General features: G+C 34.4%; 1 protein-coding gene and 1 non-coding gene across 2 annotated transcripts in view; both read right to left on the bottom strand.

The window, feature by feature from the left end:
- Nucleotides 1-18,629, bottom strand: part of PLCZ1 (phospholipase C zeta 1) — a 56,928-nt gene that overhangs the window by 26,262 nt on the left and 12,037 nt on the right. Inside the window, exons 3-6 of the mRNA XM_049782898.1 lie at nt 18,265-18,496; nt 14,145-14,346; nt 6,820-6,964; nt 4,718-4,867 (exon numbers count right to left, since the gene is read on the bottom strand). Of these exons, the coding sequence (XP_049638855.1) occupies nt 4,718-4,867; nt 6,820-6,964; nt 14,145-14,346; nt 18,265-18,496 (729 nt within the window). The remainder of the gene's footprint in view (nt 1-4,717; nt 4,868-6,819; nt 6,965-14,144; nt 14,347-18,264; nt 18,497-18,629) is intronic.
- LOC126023128 (small nucleolar RNA SNORA51) lies at nt 14,501-14,633 on the bottom strand. The gene has a single exon (XR_007500335.1). It is a non-coding gene; the product is annotated as a small nucleolar RNA SNORA51 (small nucleolar RNA).

The following is an 18,629-nucleotide window of genomic DNA, read 5'->3' as shown; positions in this document are numbered from 1 at the left end:
TGATTATGATAGTTTTGATGAGGAAAAATTTCTTAAATGTTTTTAGGTCTTATATATATTTTAAACTTATCTTTTTCAAAGACTGCCCCATTTTAGAATTAGCCTACAAACAAAAACCCCTGCCAGAAGAGCAGGGAGCTGCAGAGACAGAGGCCTCAGACAGTTAGAAAAAGGCCTCAGACAGTTAGCTCGAGTTAAGATAAGCAAGTTCTACTCTCACAGCTCCCAAGGACAGCAAGCCTGGGAGATGAAGACTTGGGCATGTGGGATCAAGGCCCTTTTATACTTACTATTATGTTATAGCTGCCACTTTAAGTAAGTTTAAGTTTTATAGGAATATATGTATATCAATAAGTTAAGTTAGCCATTAAGTATTCTTATATTATTGCTAATGCGGTAATTATAAGCCTAAAGTGATTTCAGCAGTACCAGCCACAGGGGGCTCTCGGAGCCAGAAAGCCCAACTCCCATGCTTCTGAGGCTGATGTATGTGCCACTCTGTGCCAAGGAATCTAACCATTAGCTACATTTGAACCTTGAGTTTTAGTGATCCCCTTTCTTCTCTACAACTAACAAGGCCAATTTGTTCCCATCCTGACCCACTGTGAAAAGCTGACACCTGCAATATGTAACACTAGGGTTGATAAATTTTAATGATCATCTCTTTGTTCATTGAATATGTTTTTTTCTTCAGGCTAAGTTATGACGTAAAAATGCACAAACTGCGCCTGTGCCTGTAAGAAATGATGACACTGTTCCTTTAAGAAATGATCTTGCTCAAACAAAGCTTGAGGTTTTTGCTTTGGGATCTGTCCCAGGGCACTGACCCTGGATCCAGAATAAAATCTCACCTGTGCTCTTGCATGGTCTCTAAGTCATTCCTTGGAACACTCGGGGCACCCTGAGGATGGGGATTTTTCCCAGACCCTAACAGTTTCAGTCACAGAATATCCAACACCATTCATCAGTGCATATTTTCTGCCACTAATACCCCCAGTTTCCTTCTCATCCCCTGAAGTAACCGCCCCACTTCTGTAACAGATTATTTCTCTCTATCTTCCTCTTTATTTTTAGACATTTATAGTTTGTAATAGTAATACTGGAGAAGTATCATGCATGTCACTTTACCTTCTTTTAGCACCCAGTTCGTGTCCACAGTGATCATTTCCAATTACCACCATCATAGTGTTCCCTTTTCTGCCCTAATTGCATTCGCCTGATATTTTGGCGAATTTCCTAGCATGGTCCACCAGGCTTTTGTCTCTATAGTGTTTGTATATTATTACAATACTATATTTTTCTTTATATAACACAAATAACTGCAACCATTCTGTCTATTGCTCTCCCTCAGACTCATTTCACTCAGCATAATACCTTTCATATCCAATCACATATAAGCAAATATCATGAATTCAATTTTCCTTATAGCTGTATAGCATTCCATTGTGTAGATGTACCATGGTTTTTTTTTCCTATCCACTCATCTGTATACAGGCAATTGGGTTATTTCAGTAATGAGATATCCCACACCACAGAGACTGGCACACATCAAAAAGAATAAGAACAACCAGTGCTAACACAGATGAGGGAGAAAGGGACCCTCAGTCACTGCTGGTGGGAATATCGACTGATCCAGCCTTTATGGAAAATAATATGGACATTGTTCAAAAGGTTAGCAATGGCTAATAGCTTCCACAGGAAGTCCAGTCCATGGTGGAAAGCTTACCAGAAATAGCAGTGAATGCAATTAGAATAGAGAAAGGTCCACTATGACAATAATAATTTGAATTTATTAATCTGGACAAGAACTAGCTGCTGAAAAAGGATAAAATGACAAAAATGACATATTTTAATTAATGATTGGGAACACCAGTGTCATAAGGAAAAGTAGAAAGAGATAGAGAAAAAAAGAAGCAAAATGGCTGCCTCAGAGACAAGCAGTGGGTGCAGGAGGGAAACCAGGAACATTCGTGGCAGGAAAAATGTAAAGCACTGGTAAAGCACTTTGTACATTCTATAACCCAAACTTAAGTATTAACAATTTTGTAGCCACAGTGCTTAAATAAATATTTTTTAAATAAAGTAGAACTATTTTTTTATTTATTTTTGGGGGTGTGTTGGGCCACACCCGGCAGTGCTCAGGGGTTACTCCTGGCTGTCTGCTCAGAAATAGCTCCTGGCAGGCACGGGGGACCATATGGGACGTCGGGATTCAAACCAATCACCTTTGGTCCTGGATCGGCTGCTTGCAAGGCAAACGCCGCTGTGCTATCTCTCCGGGCCCATAGAACTATTTTTAAAGGTGAATTATATTTTACTACTTTCCTTAACAGAAATTCTGGCTATTTTTTAAAATAGATTTTGAAGTGAAGTGTACTTTAAAAATAAAAATGAAAAAAGCAACTGAGCTCCCATATGAACTCCCATATGACCTATGGTAATATACTTGTGGCCAAAAACACAATGCAGAAAAACTCTCTGCACTTCTATGTTGATAGCTAGGGTTCAACCTTAAAACTGAAGAGGACTGGATTTTGAGATAGATACTTTGCTTGTTTTTCAAGTCTCTGGGAAGTCCTTTTATTTCCTGAAGAATGAGGACTAGATAGTACAGGAAGTAAGGCACTTGCTGTGAATGCAGCTGACTTCAAGTTTGATCTCTGACACCACATATGGTTCTCAGAGCACTACCAGGGGTTACTCCTGAGCACCAATACAAAAATAAGTATTTTTTAAAAAATGAGTGCTGCATGAAAAAAATGACTTTTTAATTTCTCATTTACTCACTGTAAATTATTCTTTACCTTTTAATGGAATCACAAAATTTAATGATAGCAATATACCTAAATATAAAACTACATATTTCAATAGGAGGAATTTTATATAGAGAATTCTATATCTAAACATTATTCTTAGATTAAGCAGTGGTCCTCAAACTGTGGCCCGCAGGCCACATATTGTATTTGTATCCGCTTTATTTCTTCATTGCAAAATAAGATATATGCAGTGTGCATAAGAATTCGTTCATAAGTTTTGTTTTTACTATAGTCAGACCCTCCAATGGTCTGAGGGACAGTGAACTGGCCCCCTGTTTAAAAAGTATGAGGACCCCTGGTAAAGCATTGATTAAGTAATCCTGACACTTTGCATAAGTTCCTTTTTTGTGCTTGGGGTGATGTGCTTAATTGGGGTCATACTTGACTCTGTGCTTGGACTCACTCCTGAAGGGGTTCAAGGAATCTGTAGTGAATAAAAGAGGAATCAGCTGCTTACAAGGCAAGAGTACCTCCATTATCTCTCCAGCCAGCAAGCTTTTAACTATCTATTTACTGTCATAATTGAACAAAGATAGTTTTTTATTTAGAGTAATTTTTTTTCTTTTCTTTCTTTTTATGGATTTTGAGTCACACCCACGGCCACTCAGGCTTACTCCTGGCTCTGTGCTCAGAAAAGCTCCTAGAAGAGATGGGGGACCTTATGGGATGCCTGGATTCAAACTATTGTCCATCCTGGATCAGCTGCATGCAAAGCAATCTGCTGTGCTCTCTTCATTTTTCATTTTTTGATCTATTTTGTCTATGTCTATTATGAGTCCTAGACTTCTTATTATAAGTCCTAGACTTCTTGTCACTAGTGTCCTAACACTTGGATCTGTAAATGTCCCTGCCATTTGAGCAAAGAAAGTAGATGCAAGGAAAAAAATATTACAGTCTCACAAGAGTTTGGTTTATCTTCCAAAATGATCAGGTATCAAAACTAATGTACAATAATAATACAGTGCAGTGCAAAAAAAAAACTCATAAGACTTGGGCAAAAGAGGGAACTAAGAAGGGTGAGAAGAAAGGGAAAATTAAAGTCTAAAAAATGTGGTATTCCCCAAAACAGTTTCAAGGCAAAAAGGAGGGTCTCACAGTATGGAATGATGCAGAGGGAACTACTCTGAAAGTGGCTGTTCTTGAGGCAAAGTCTTTGAGACAAAAAATCTAATAATAAAGTCATGGGTTAAAGCATGTTAATTAGGTAGATTGCAAGGAAATAAGAATTTGGATCCAGAATAATAAAAGAAACAAATAAAGAAGTGATACTGAAATATCAGCATTACTGAAATAGTTAAGATATAAAGAATTATGTTATATACTGCAATATCAAAAATAGGATGGGCATATTATTAATGCAAACAATAAAGTATGTTTAATTAAACAGAACAGTAGACACAGAGAAGTTGAAAAGATTAGATTAAAACAGGGAACCTGACATGCAAATAATGACATCCTGTGCACCAATTCTTTAGCCTTTGTCTAAAAATACATACCAGATTCCTATAGCTTGATATTGACTTGAAATCTATTTACAATAAAAATGTGAAGTTTTACAATTATATTCAAACATTTTTCTTTGTTTGTTTTGTAAGTCATACCTGGCAACGTTCAGGGATCACTCCTAGCTCTGTGTTTAGAAATCAGCCCTTCTGAGCTCAGGTGGTCATATGGGATATTGGGATCAAACCTGGGTCTTATGTGTACAAGGCAAGCATCCTACCTGCTGTACTATCTCTCCAGTTCCCAAAATATTTTATTAGGATATAGTCATTAATACATTGCAAGTATACACTTCTAAAAAGAAACAAAACTACCTATTTTAAATATCTGACAATTTTATGGGGAAGACAAAACTATTTTTATGTCTCTTAATCTGGGCTTCTCAGACAAAATGTTACCTCTGGTGAAGGTAGTTTGTCTGGAAAATCATCAAGTACATCAGAAAGCAAGGATTCTCCAAAAGTAGACAGCAGGTTGTTTGCCATAACTTCTTGTTGTGGTGGAGAGCAGTGATTTTCTAGAGAAAGTACCAATGGATAGTCTGATTTCTACAAAATTAAATGTTACTGAGGTTATTGATTCAAATACCTTAATAGCTTTAAAGCAATGATCAAATCCCTTAATTTATTTAAAACTTCTATCTAATATTCAAAAATTTCACAAAATATGTGTTTTTAAACTTGGCTTTACAAAATAAAGTACATTAAATCACTACAAAGAGGAAAATTACTATTCTTTAATTATTACAAGGAAAATATTGCATGGGAAATAGCTGAAGCATTCAATTTGCTTAAGTTATGGCATAGATGTTTATAGCATGCTAAAAATCTGCAAAGGAGGATAAAAAGAGATAGTACAGATAATGCTGCAGAGAATTATTTACAATCTAAAATAGTCTTAAGAATCTGTCAAAGAACAAAAATCTGCAGTTTAATTTTTAGTGATATATAAATTACAGCATTATATTGGTGGATGGAGTTCAATAGTAATCTTATAGTTTTACATATTGGTCAATTACACTATAACACAAAATATCTTTACAAATATTAATATCCTTTCATGAGAAAGTTAAGTTTTAAGTAGTGCCTAGAGAATTTGTTGAAGAACTTTCTGAGGGGGGTTGAAGAAAGAGGAGATGAAAGTTAGAATCAAAAATAATGATTTAGGCTTGAATACAGAAACTATTATTGAGTGAGAAGGACAGTATAAAGGAAAACTGATTCAGGGAAAAATTCCATTGCCCGTAGCTTACTTTGAAACATTCTCAGTTAAATATGGCAATTAAATAAAGAAGTGAAAATGTCGGTTAGGTATTTTTCTATATCGGTGCAGAGTTCAAGGAAGTCATTTCAAGTAGAGATGTAAACGTAGAAGTAAAAAAATTAGATAGCAAGAGAATCAATGACATATAAATGCTTGTATAGTAAGATAAAATTTTATTATTTACACTTATCCCATGCAAATATTGATAATGTTGATAATAGAAATTATCATATGAGTATAATATGAATATTTTGATAAAGTTGATCATAGAAAATAGAGCAATTGATTTAAACGTATGGTATTAAGTATGTTTATAAATAAAATATTGTTAGAGGGACCTTAGTTTTATTAAATTTATTATTTTAATCTAATTTTATATATTTACATTTATTATTTAAGTGTTCACTAGGTTTTGTTAAACCTTTTGTAATTTGCAATTACAATATAGTGGAAGTAACTTAAGTAAGTAATCAAATGGACTATACTTATAATAGAAAATTTAAATTTCTGGCACCCTATTTAATACAATATGAAACAGTATTACAAAAAGTTTTAGGGTGTACCTGGCAGTAGGAAATAAATTTTAAACTATAGCATAACATAAATATACAATTAAAAATTACATAAAATAGTATGAAGTGCTCTGCCTGATATTTGCTGACAAATTAACCATTATATATATAACCTTTATATATAACCATTATATATGAATGCTGTGTACTACATATATATACATATATTGCAAAATTTATATATATTCCAAATAGTGGTTTTCAATCTTTTTACATTATTGAAAACAAAACTTTTTCAGAAAAAGCAATGAAAATATTAAACCATTATTAAGAACACTATTTACACATCTCAATTTATTAATTTAATATTTTAATTAAAATAACAATATTATATATATCAATGTATATAAAGCATTTACCACATGACTCATTCATACATTTATTAAGTGGTAATGGCTTATTTGTGGGCCTTTTTGTGGTCACAGGAAATTTTGTGATCAACACAGTTTTCTGGACTGTTGAAAACCACTTATAATTTTAAGTATGTCCTATGTAGAATATACTACACTCTTAAATATAGATTTTACTGCCCTCAAAAGGAGTGACAATATCCACAATTTTAGATATCATGGATTTATGTTAAGGTTAAGCATATTTGGTTTATTTTAAGATATAGAAATAAATGATGATATCATACAACTATAACAACAAAGATATGCACATACTATGAATGCATATTTCTGGATTGACTTGATAACCGTTTTAAAGAGAATCTTGCTGGTAAGTGTGTAACCATGGTATACAACAGGCTCATTCTGTGATCCATCCCAGCAGTCAATTTCTAAACAGCGGCATCCTTTCACAAGGGCACTAGAAATATTTCAACAAAATAAAGTGTCATTCCCATATCATCACCTATGTATTCCATAACCTTAAAATATTCCAAATACTCTTTGTGGCAGTGCAATCAAATACATAAATAATTCCATGATAAAGACAAGTTGTTATTTTGGCATGAACAGATATTTTCTCTATGAATAATTGAACATTGGGTTAATTAGTAGAAATAACTCCAGATGCAAACTTCTCACAGAACAATCTAAATAATATTGATTCTTACTATTTCTCTAGGTACTTTTATTTTCAAACTGTTTATTTTGGCTATATGTCTGGTTTCAAGAAAAAAATATTGGAACTGTCTATACTGGGACAAAAAAACAAAAATGCCCATTACTTATAACCAGTTAAGAGAAAGATAGTCCTATCCAGTATTATTTGTTGAGACCATTTTTTGTATTCACATTGATTCCCCTTTGTTGAGAATCAATAATAAGAATTCTTTCTGGGCCGGAGAGATAGCATGGAGGTAAGGTGTTTGCTTTTCATGCAGAAGAATGGTGGTTTGAATCCCGGCATCCCATATGGCCACCCCGTGCCTACCGGGGCGATTTTCTGAACATAGAGCCAGGAGTAACCCCTGAGCTCTGCAAGGATTGACCCAAAACAAATAAAACAAATCTTTCTTTTCTACTTTCTTTTCCTACTCAGTGAAGAAATTTTTCACATCAGTTAAGTTCAAGGACCAAGATACAAGACCTTAGGGCACTCCTTATCCTTATCCTTACCCCTTATCCTCAATTTTCTTTTCTGTACAATGTCTCTATTGCCACTGGACAGATCCACTAGGCAGACACTAACAAAGAGATAAGAACCCTAAATGTGAAACTAGAAGAGCTTAGGGTAATGGATCTATACAGGGCTTTTGATCCTGAAAAGGCTGAATATATATTATTCTCACGTGCATATGGAATGTTCTTTAGGATAGTCCACATTTTAGGACATAAGTCTAACTTACATAGTCACAAATATAAGAATTATACCATACATCCTATCAGATCACAATGCCACAGAGATCAAGGCTAATGTAGAAAGAAGATGTGGAGAAAGTCTAACATTTAGAGACTAAACAACATGCTGCTCAACATTTATGTCAAAGAGGAAATAAAAGAAGAAATAAATACATTCCCTGAGATGAATAATAATGTCAAAACAAATTGCCAAAAATCTATGGGATAGAACAAATGCAGTAATTAGGGGGAAACTCATAGCAATATAGGCCTACATTTAAAAAAATAAATAAAGAAAAAAACAACAGCATAAAGATACACCATATATATCTGGAAAACCAATAGAAAATAGGGGCCAGGAAGGTGGCACTAGAGGTAAGGCATCTGCCTTGCAAGCACTAGCATAGGATGGACCTCGGTTCGATCCTTTGCAAGCGCTAGCATAGGATGGACCTCAGTTCGATCCCCTGGTGTCCCATATGGTCCCCCCAAGCCAGGGGCGATTTCTGAGCGCATAGCCAGGAGTAACCCCTGAGTGTCAAATGGGTGTGGCCCAAAAACAAAAAAAAGAAAAGAAACCCAAATACAAGAAGTGAAGAAATAAAAAAGAGCAGAAATCAACAATAAAGAAACAAGGAAAACAACATAAAAATTGATAAAACCAGGTGCTGATTTTTTTAAAGAAGAAACAAGATAGAAAAACCATTGGCAAGACTCACAAGGAAAAAAAAGAGAAAATAGTCAAATAAATTGGATCAGAAATGAAAGGTGAGAGATTACAACAGAACCCCCAAGAAATCCAAGACACCATGAGAGCTTATTTTGAACAACTGTACTAGATAACTAGAGAACCTAGAAAAAATGGACATATTTTGGAAATGTATCCTCTCCCCATACTGAATGGGAGAAGTAGAAAACCTAAATTAAGAAACTCCTCCAAAATAAAATGTCTGGAGCAGATGAGCTTATGGGTGAATTTTATCAAACATTCAGAGAATTACTAACATGGATCCTTAGACTCACAAAATATCAAAAATATTTTCCTCCCTAATTCCTTCTATAAAGCTAGTATCACATTCATTACCAAAGATGACAGAGATACTGCCAAGAAATAAAACTACAGATCAATATCACAGATAAACATTGATGCAAAAAATTTTTAATAACCCCCGCATGACAGTATACTCCAAGGACGGAGAAACCCCATATTTCTTAGGCCAAGTGAATTCCTTTTCGAATGACCCCAATATTTACTGTGCCAGGGCAGGAGGGGAAAAAACAAAAATACAAAAAGCACAAAACCTTGGTTATTATATATATATATATATATATATATATATATATATATATATATATATATATTTTACCATCATTTATTATTGTTATTATTATTTTTATTTACCTATCTATTTTGGTCGATTTCTCTGTTTGGGTGTGATTATTGAAATCGTTGTCCCCAATTATACTTATTTTTTTCTCTTCTTTTCTTTTCTTTCGTTATATGCTATGCCATGTTTCTTATTTCAAGACCATGGCGTGTTTTTGGGTTTTTTTGTTGTTGTTGTTTTTTGGGGTTTTTTTGTTGTTTTGTTTTGTTTTGCTTTGTTTTTTGTCAGTTTTTTGTGGTGCTTATCGATATAGCTGGAGTCCTCACTGGATAATTGACACTTTTTTTTGGTACTGGTGGAGTGTTTCACCTTCTTTCTCTCCTTCATCTCCCAAATCAATGATGAGAGCCTCTAGAAGGATTCCACCCATTTTTGGAGTATTAGACTCTTACCCCAGTTTATTTATCTTCTTTTTTTCAGGCAAAAGCACGCAACTTGAACTAGCTAGTCCTGCCTACAGTTAGAGGGGGAGATAAGGGAGGCATCAAGACCAAACAGGTGCAAGACTACTAAGTAGTGGGTTGGATACAGAGGGGACCACATATTCTTGCCGCCCTGGGGGTGAGGGAAGAGGAAATGGGAGGTAGGACAAAAACGGAGGGGTAGGGAGGACAATTTGGGGATGGGAATCCCCCCTGATTTTATGTAAATATGTACCTAAAATGTTATTGTCAACAATATGTAAGACACTATGATCAAAATAAAAATTATATTAAAAAAAAGTTTAGTAAATAAAATTCAAACACATAAAAAGATTATACATCATAACCAAGTGATTTCATCCAAGAAATGTAAGGATGTTTCAGTATACACAAATCAATCATCATCATACAACATATTAGTAAAAAGAAATATAAAAATCACATAATCATTTTAATTCATGCAGAGAAAGCATTTGACAAAATTCAACACCCATTCATTTAACATGAAAATCCTCAGCAAAATAGTTGTGAAAGGAACCTTCCTCAAGATAGTAACAGCTATCTATAAAAAGCCAACAGCCAACATTCTAATTAATGACAAAAACTGAAAGCATTTCCTCTAATGTGAGGCACTAGGGGCTAGGCAAAAATATCCACTGTTTCCACACTTATTCAACATAGTATTAGAAATCCTAGCAATAGCAATCAGACAAAAGAAGGAAAATAGAGAAAACCAAATTGAAACAAGAGGAAGTCAAACTATCACTATTTGCAGGTGACATGATGATATATATCAAAGACCCGAAGAGTCCACAATAAAGCTTCTAGAAACAATAAACTAATACAGCAAAGTGGCACCTACAAAGTCAATACACAAAAGGCAGTTGCAATTCTTTATACAAATAATGAGTCAGAGAAGAAATGGATCAAATCATTTATCCCCTTAAAACTAGTGTCTAAAACAGTCAAGAATCTAAAATCAACCTAACAAGAGGTGAAAAACCTATATCATAAAACTTCAAAACACTTCAAAAATAAATTAAAGAAGACCTAAGGACATGGAAGAACATGCCATGCTTATGAATTGGAAGAACAAATATCAACAAAATGTCCATCTTACCTAAATTACTATATAGAGTCAATGCAATCCCTATTAAAATTTAGACAACATTCTTCAAGGACTTAGAACAATCAATTATAAAGTTTGTGTAGAACTATAAAAGACCTAGGATAGCCAAATCCATATAGAAAACAAAAAGCAAGGAGGCATCTCAGTACCTAATTTGAAACTCTATTACAAAACCTTAGTGATCAAAACAGCATGGTATTGAAACTAAGACAAACCTTCAGACCAATGTGTCAGACTAATATCCAGTGGCAAACCCCCAGGTATGACTGTATCTTGAAGATATGGTAAATATATACAATCTGATAATATAAGAAATAATGCAATTGTGCAATTTACAGAAACATGGATGGAACTAGAAGACATTACGTTAAATAAAGTAAGCCAGAAGAAGGATAAATTCAGAATGATATCACTTATATGTGCTATTTAGAATAACAGCAAGAAGAAACACAATGATCTAATGGTAGTTGTCTCAAATAGCAAGGAAAAGAAAAGGAACTTAGCGGAAGTGGAGAAACATAAATATGAAAGGATAGGGGCCAAGAAGTCCCAAGTGCATTGGCAGTGGTAAAAAATAAATAAATAAATAAATAAATAAATAAATAAATAAATAAATAGACTAAATATCCAAGCTATGGGCTTTATTGTTAATTCTATTGTTGCTATAATGGAACAGAAACTCAAACTTTAACAATCTAAACTTAAAATGGGCCTTTATGCTGCCAGACTGGAGGGCAGAGGGGCAGGTATAGGATGAACTTGGTAAATATTGGTGGAGGGAGGTGGGCACAAGTGATGGGGTTGACCCTGATTCATTATATATCTGAAACCCAAATTTGAAGGAGTTTATAAATCACAAATGGTTTCAATAAAATAAAATAAATAAGTATGGCTATGACGTGAGAAATAAATAATTCTAATAGATATATTTGAGTTTATGGATTTGAAGATTAAATAAAATTGATAATATTTATGTTTTATGTTATCCCAAACTTATATTTTTTCTATGGTTTTCTTTATTTTAGCTGTTAATATTAATTATATTCTGATGATTTCCAATTCTAATTTCTGGTCTGGATTTTCTCCTAGTTATCACTAGTCAGGTAAACACCTTACACATATAAGTTCCCGAAGGTAAACGGTAACTAATTGCTATTTCAAGGTAAAAGCAGAATCAAGGGCCAGAGAGATAGCATAGTGAGTAGAGTGTTTTGAAGAGTGTTTTTAGAAGGGAGGAAGGAAGGAAGGAAGGAAGGAAGGAAGGAAGGAAGGAAGGAAGGAAGGAAGGAAGGAAGGAAGGGAGGGAGGGAGGGAGGGAGGGAGGGAGGGAGGGAGGGAGGGAGGGAGGGAGGGAGAAAGGAAGGATGGGAGGGAGGGAGGGAGGGCGGAAGGGAAGGAGTGAGTGAGGGAGAAAGGAAGGATGGGAGGGAGGGAGGAATGAAGAAAGGAAGGAAGGGAGGAAGGATGGGAGGGAGGAAGGAAGGAAGGAAGGAAGGAAGGAAGGAAGGAAGGAAGGAAGGAAGGAAGGAAGGAAGGAAGGAAGGAAGGAAGGAAGGAAGGAAAAGGAAGGAAGGAAGGAAGGGAGGGAGGGAGGATGGGAGGGAGGAAGGGAGGGAGGAAGGAAGTATGGGAGGGAGGGAGGGAGGGAGGAAGGATGGGAATAAGGAAGGGAGGGTGGAAAGGAGGGGGAGGAAGGAAGAAAGGAAGGAAGAAAGGGAGGGAGGGAGGGAGGAAGGAAGGGAGGGAGGGAGAGAGGAAGGGAGGAAGGAAAAAGGGAGGGACAAAGGAAGGGAGGAAGGAAGGGACGGAGGGAGGAAGGGAGGGAGGGAGGGAGGAAGGGAGGAAGGAAGGGAGGGAGGGAGAGAGGAAGGGAGGGAAGCATGAAGGAAGGGAGGGAGGAAGGAAGGGAGGGAGGAAGAAGGGAGGGAGGGAGGATGGGAGGGAGGGAGGGAGGAAGGAAGGAAGGAAGGAAGGAAGGAAGGAAGGAAGGAAGGAAGGAAGGAAGGAAGGAAGGAAGGAAGGAAGGAAGGAAGGAAGGAAGGAAGGAAAGAAGGAGGGAGGGAGGGAGGGAGGAAGGGAGGAATGAAGGAAGGAAGGGACTTCTCAGTAGAACTGGAATAAAACTCTACTACTTCCCATAAACCCAAGCACTCATGAACCAATTCAGTGCTATCTACCTACTTAAACTTGCCTCTGTTCATTCTCCTCTTGTTTCAAGTCACACTTGCTATCCTGATCTCATTTGCACATGCCATGCACTTATTATTTCTTCTACTCATCATGACCTTCCTTTCAGATCTAGCTGATACTTCCTAATTATCACTTAAGACTACAGCTAGTTTTTCTTAAGAAATCTCTTCTGATTATTTAAAAAAAATACACCTCACAGTTATCTGCTTTATATAATATTATATTTCATCTCCTCAGTAACTTACCAATCCCTAGAAATATCAATTTATTTACCTGAATTTTATTTATTTTCATGAATAGATGATCTCATAAACATTGAAAGCTCTATTTTTTGTTAAAACTTTGGCTAGTTGATTAAATTAAAGCCTTGTATTAAAAATTTGTGTGGGGGGGTGGTGGCACTAGAAGTAAGGTGCCTGCCTTGCCTGAGCTAGCCTTGGATGGACCGCGGTTCGATCCCCCGGTGTCCCATATGGTCCCCCAAGCAAGGAGCGACTTCTGAGCACATAGCCAGGAGGAGCACATAGCCCTTAGCATCACCGGGTGTGACCCAAAAAAAAAAAAAAAGAATTTGCTATATTGTACAATGCAAAATTAGGATTGCATCAGATTGCTTTTAATGTATTCCTATCAGTTGATGCAAAAATTAATATTAATAGTTACATATTAATAAGACATTGATAATTTTTCTCTTGATAAATTGATTTTACTTAAAGCACTGTGTCATAATACATGAAAATTAATTTTAACCATGTTTTAAGAGAAATTAACTGAAAAGGTAAAAGAAGTCTGTGAAACATTTCAATTACCCAAGAAATATGGAAGATACCTTACAAGGAACTATGGGTCAGCAAGCAGGAATAGAAGGAAAGTATATGATACTAATACTTAGAAGAAACTATCTTGCCATTCAGTGATTAGTTCACCAGATACATACAAATCAAAACTCCATTTCCCTATGAGATTTTAATAATGAATAATAACTTTTATTGTGATGCATATCTATATGGCACACACAAGCAGAAACTTCCAAATGATTTGAAATGTAATAAATTTAAAGTTCAAAATAAATACCTTACATATCCCCAAAGATCACTTGGTCCCACAATTTGGTTGGATAGTAAATAGGTATTATGTGAAGATGAAATATAATAATCACTTATTGGCTGATTCATATCTTGATAAACTCTGTCACACTTGTCATTAAATATAAGAATTTCTGATGAACTCATATATCTTCTAAAACCTTCAAATGACAGCTTATTTTCTAGTTTAACTATAAAAAAGAAGTAAACAGAATTCAGAAATATCACTAACATGAAAATTACATTTCAATACATGCTTCTAAATATTTATTCATAATTCATATTATTTCTAAATTTTCTTTGGAAATAAATTTAGTGAATACTTAATACTTCTGTATTCACATTTTTGGTTCCCCCATTCACAATACAGACCAGGCAAAGGGCCTGGGTTGAGGTGTATATGGGGTGCATTTACTGTACCTCCTCTTTCTATACAGTCAGTGTAAAGAACACAGCCTGTGGAAAGCATTGGGAGGCCTTATCTTTACTTTTATTTTTATTTATATATTAACCCTTCCCCAGTGCAACACTCATATCACCAATATTTCAAATGTCTTTCCTCCCCTCCCCACCCTGTATTCACATTGATGTATATAAATCACACTATTGCTGATTTTGAATGTTTTAACTATTCATGAGAACAGTACTTATAGACAAATGCGTTTTCATAGCTATACATCTACATAAGCAGCAACCTTGTTAGAGAATAAAACACCACAGTACCCATAAGCCTACGTTCTGTGACAGTTTTTCCCCCCAACTCTAAAAAATATATTTGATGATCTGGCTTCTAGAGATATGGTTAGTTTTCTCTGATTTCTGTACTTTATAAACTAATGAATTTATACAGCATTTATCTTTAGTGACCAGTTTATTTTGCTGGACATTTTTATAAGAATTTATTATTTCATATACACATTGCTTATTCCAATTGCTGTATAATCTTTCATAAATCAGTTCTTAGATTTATATCATTGAGGTAATTTCCAGTTCAAAATTTGTACACAAACTACTGTTTAAACAACCAGTACATAACTGGCATGCAAATAGATCTATTTCTTTTGAGTGCTTTCGGGTGAATGAAATTTCTGGGTCATTTTAACATTAATATGTACCAAAAGTCTATATTTTACAGAACACTGGTTCTGGAACCAGAGTCTACTAAGTCTGGAACTTACCTTGCACACAATTGACCCCGGTTTGATCCTCAACATCCCATATAGTCACCCAGTACCCACCACTGAGCACAAAGCAAATAGTAAGATCTGAGCACTTCATTAAAAACAAATAAAAGTTAAAAAGAAAGTCTGAACCAAACCCACTATATACAGTGAGCATATAAGCTTATTAATCCATATATTTTAAATGATAGCAACTTTATTATGTATTAATTCTATTAGCATTAGTTTCTACTTATTTTAATTGTGATCTTTCAAGTTTTCTCGAAATTATTTTGAGGGTTCACTTTATGAAGTGATCCTGAGCCCCAAAACTGTGTATTTCTAGGATTTCTTATTAAAAACACAAGAATGATGAGCAAAATACTTCAGGCTAGATTATTTATAAAAGCAACAGAAATAACTCACATTAAAAACAACATATACAAAAATATATCCATTGGCACATGTATATGATATCAAAAAGGAAAATCCAATACTCAATGTGCTGTTGCATTATTTTTTCACAAATGGAATCAAGAATAAAATGCCTATGAATGTGCAGTTTTTCAAAGCCATATATATTTAGGAAGACAGTGTGTCTAAGCAACAGAAAGTATAAAGTAATGAATTGCATACATTAATTCTTATTCCAAATGAAATTAGGTTTTTTAAAACTTCATGACATTTTTATACCTTACATAATTGAGTAAATATTATTGGTAAGAAAATATGTGATACACTCATTTTGTGTTCTTAAAAATTCCCAGAAAATAAGATTTAATATCAAATATCATGGAATTTTAAAAATTTGATACTACTGCTCATGAGACTGAGAAGCTTTTGAGAAGCATTTGAGACTATAGGATTATAATTCAAATTGGTCTTTATATCAATAAACATAGGGCTAGAGAGAGAGTACAACATGAAAGATGTTTACCTTGTATAAGGTAACATGGATTCAATTACCGGCACCCTATATGGTCCGTTAACACCCACCAAAAGTAGTCCCCAGAAGCAAATTCAGGAATATGACCCAGGTATGACTCAGGTTAGGCATGCCCGCTCCCCAAAAAGGAAAAAAATCAATAATCATATAAATAAAATCTAAATATTTTCCATCCATTCAAAGATGAAATGGATAAAAGAAAACTTCCATTGTTAAATAAAAATATTTAATGTTTATTCTCACTATACTATTATCCTTGTAACAGTGCCCAAATAACAGTTTCTTGTGAAATTTTTACTAGATAAGTGTCACTGAAAGTGCTTTTCTATAAATTGGCTGTTTCCAGTCAGCAATCAACTAAAGGACTTAAAAAACTTGAACAGAGCTTACTCAATTAATGACATTTTTAAAGAAACATTGTGCTTTTTTAAAATAAGAGTAATGTGCACATAGAAAGAAATAGAGACAGAAATATATATATATATATATATATATATATATATATATATACATACATATATATTTATGTTAAAGTATGTGCCTTGCATGCAGACAACCTGGGTTCAATCTCCTCAGCCCTGCCAGGATTAAACCCTGAGCACAGAGCCACGAGTATACCCTAAGCACCAGGGCTGTGGCCTCAAACTAATAATAAAGAAAGCAACTGTTCATCAAGGGTGTTTTACAGGTGAACTAGCTCTGTATCTTGTTGCAAATTGTGCAGGTTCTATTGGTTCTCAGAATCTATTCTCAGTCTTTCTGCACTACCTTGCAGAACACCCTTTAGTCTTTGCATGTAATTTCAGTCCCTGCCTAGCTCTCCTAGAAATTCACTGAACCATACTATGCTCCTCCAGATTAATAAAAACACCAACTTAATTTCAATAGGCTTCTGAGAAATCTCTGATTTATTTCTTATTCTCTCTTCAGGTCAGAAGTCACAACTCAAAAAAGGACTTTCCTAAACCCCACCCTTAACTAGACCTGGACTTTGAACTTTCTGTTTTCACTATTTTAGGTCTGTTTGTTAGTTTGTTTTCACGGCTGTCTCTAAATTAACCTTTTTATGTTTATTTAAATGTCAGTCTCCCACCAAAACCCATCAGGAAAATAAAACCCAATTTGCCTTCAGTGTAACTACAGTGCCTAGAAACCTTGATTTCAGCAATTAAATATGGGAATAAATTATAAGGATATGACCCAATGAAGAAATAAGTTCACTGCGGTAGAACCATGTATGTGTGCCAAACACTGGAAGTCTCAAACCAACTTTTAGAGCTGAAGTTGGACTTTTACAGGTCTATTCAAAAATAAGAGTCCTGAGTTACTCTGTTAACTTCTCGAGGGAGATTAAACAGTACTTTAATTGTACTTATATATATATGATTCATATTACATATTATTTTACTGACAAGCATATATGCAAAATAAATTGTTTTACCCAATAAATGATAATACAGAGGTTAAAAAATTATGTAACAGTTTTTAGCCTAAAAGGTTAATTCACCCAGATTTCAATAGCTGGAAAATAAAAGGAAAAAGCAATAAATTCTTTCAAAATGTTTTAAATTATTAGGACTATAGATAGTGGTGAAGTTAGTAATATTTTCTCTCAGAAATGTTTTCAATTAGTCTTCCCATATTTTAATAATATTTTAATAATATGCAAACATAAAAGAGTGCTTACACTTTCTATTTTTAATAAAAATACACTACCTTGTACATGAAAATAGAATAATTTCTTTGATTTAACACCCAAATTCATGTCTGAGTACTTAAAGGAAAGAAGTTATACAATGTCATGAGAGATAATGTCATGGTTATAAAATATATTTTAACAAGTATTCTATAAGCATTCTATAATGCACATATAAAAATAGTATCAAGTAAATGATTATATGCAAGAAGTGTCATCCATCTAGAAATTTGAAAATAGTAACTACAAGTCATAAAATTTTGCATATGAAATTTAGTAAAGAAACTTTGAACTGGAGCAAGCATACCTTCTTCAATTGGCTCATATTTTTTAATGATCTCAGAAGCATCAGTGTCATTTGCATCAAGTATGTACTGCTCTTGTCTCAGAAAGTTGACTAGTTTATCTTTAACAATAAATTTCCGGTTTTCCGAATATGCATTGAAAATCTCCCTTATTTCTTCTCTGTATGCAATAGTTCGATAAATGGATCTAAATTCTTCAATAGTGATTCTTCCTTTGTTCAGTCTGTCATTATCCTACTAAAAAAATAATTGGTGGGCTCACATTGTGAGTATAATAAATATACAAAATAAAGAAGTTAAACTACTTGGTTATACTGGAAATAGCAAATCGTACTTGTACGAGATAAAGTTCATATCAAATCCTTAT

This window comes from Suncus etruscus, chromosome 11, assembly GCF_024139225.1.
Source record: "Suncus etruscus isolate mSunEtr1 chromosome 11, mSunEtr1.pri.cur, whole genome shotgun sequence".
Taxonomy (NCBI): domain Eukaryota; kingdom Metazoa; phylum Chordata; class Mammalia; order Eulipotyphla; family Soricidae; genus Suncus; species Suncus etruscus.
This window is presented reverse-complemented; position numbering and strand designations above follow the sequence as displayed.